Below are 1970 nucleotides of genomic sequence, written 5' to 3'. Positions count from 1 at the left end.
TTTATTTTAATTCAAAAGCTAAAGCAAGTCTGTACACTCCTCGAATAAAGTGTGTCATTCTGTTTTAATAAAGACAACTCACTGGGTTAAAAATCAATAACACTCGGTTCCAGTTAGTTGCTTTCAACTGTTGGTGCCAGTTCATTAATCCTTTTCACAATTCATACAAATGATTGATCAACTAACTACTGGTGATGGCCAGAGGGGCCGATGGCGCGATATGGCAGCCTCACTTCTGTCTGCCCCAGGGGAGCTGTGGCTGTAGCTTGCCTCCACCAGTGTGTGAATGTGAGAGTGAATGAATAGTGGAATTGTAAAGCGCTTTGGGTGCCTTGAAAGCGCTATATAAATCCAATTATTACTTAATTTTATATGTAAAGAAAAAAGACTATTTTCAGACTTAAGGTATGGAGAGGCCTAGTTCAGGAAGTTTTTTAACTTGACAGAGCTTCAGCAGCATCACAAGTGTGGCTGGGGTCATTAAGCCTGAATGGATTGTGTTTCTCACCTCTGTTGGTGAGGTAAGGAACATGTACTGATCTGTGGCCTGTACAGTTGTAAGGGCCTGTTGTGGTGGCAACCCTGAACAGTGAACCCCAGGTGTGAAGTGAACCATCAAGCTCAAAAAGAGACTGAAAGAAAAAAAACAACACTATTATTTTAGTAAATAAATTAGTGGCTGAGATTTTCAGTAATTACCCGACAATGCAATTCTGGACCAAAGGTAGGTATGTATAACTATAGGTGAAAGAAAACATCTCAGTCAACCAGAAAAAGAAGCTGGACTTCAAAGTAAGATGTAACTAATAAAACTCATTATTTTATTAGAAAAGAAAAAAGTGTAAATAAATGAATGTACAGGAAATGTGTTTAGTTTATATGTTCAAACCCAAAGGGAGGTCTGATGCTTATATTTCAATTAATGAAGACAACCTAGAAATAATATGCATATGTCACAGTGTCTATTAATTAACAATGTAGTTCACATTTCTCTTGAATTAAATATGTACAAATATAAACAGACACACTCATGACTTTAATATAAAAGCTGAACTTTTACCACATATAAAATTCAAAACTCTGTTTCTAATTTGTGTCAGTTTGAATCCATACATGAGGGGATTAATAATTGGTGGAATGAAGAGAATCTCCATTGCCATGAAATTCTCAAAACTTTGTGGTATTTCCTTTGAGCCAAATCGCATGTATAACATATCAAAAAGAAAAGACACAACAACGACTGCTAAAGAGAATAAATGTGGTACACATGTCTGCATGAATTTGTTCCAGTTTTCTTTGGATGACTGACACGTTTTGATCAAATGTACATAAGACCAGAAAACAAAAACGGCATGACCAAAATAAAAGGTGTAATTAAAAGCAGGAATAATAATTGTAGCTACAGAGGCAGAGCAAGCTAGATTAGAAATTAACCAGTTTATACAGTAAATTCTTGGTATGTGTGAGCCACATAACCTCGATGTTGCTGTTGTTATTGTACTCATTAATATCAGGTAAAAGGGAGTAATCCAAGCAAAAAATACAAAGATACAAACTCTTTGTGTAGTCATCAGAGAGTGGTACACAAGAGGTCGACATATAGCCACGTATCTGTCATATGCCATGAGAGCTAGAAGAGAGAAGTCCGTACAAATTGAAGAGTGCACCATTAAACCCTGTAAAAGGCATCCTGCATAAGAGATGACATGAGTGGTGGACAGAAGATCGTAGAGAAACTTGGGATAAAATGCAGCTGTCCCATAGAGTCCATTGAAGCACAGATTGCAGAGGAAGATGTACATGGGTTCATGAAGGCTTTTATCCACAATGACTGTCACAATTATCGTCAAATTTACCAGCCAAATCACACAGTAACACAGTAAAGTAAAAATAAAGATAGTGATCTTGTAGTTTGCTATACCACTTAAACCTGAGAGAGTAAAAACAGTAACCACTGACACATTATCCAT

At 36.6% G+C, this 1970-nt stretch overlaps 1 protein-coding gene across 1 annotated transcript; it reads right to left on the bottom strand.

Moving 5' to 3' along the window:
* Positions 1-1028: 1028 nt before the first annotated feature.
* On the bottom strand, positions 1029-1970 carry LOC146616412 (olfactory receptor 6C4-like). The gene has a single exon (XM_085374644.1). The coding sequence runs from the start codon at positions 1968-1970 to the stop codon at positions 1029-1031; it is 942 nt and encodes a 313-aa protein (XP_085230770.1).

Source organism: Diplotaxodon limnothrissa, linkage group LG16 (assembly GCF_057381915.1).
Source record: "Diplotaxodon limnothrissa isolate DT_005_m linkage group LG16, D_limnothrissa_male_GT1.1, whole genome shotgun sequence".
NCBI lineage: Eukaryota > Metazoa > Chordata > Actinopteri > Cichliformes > Cichlidae > Diplotaxodon > Diplotaxodon limnothrissa.
This window is presented reverse-complemented; position numbering and strand designations above follow the sequence as displayed.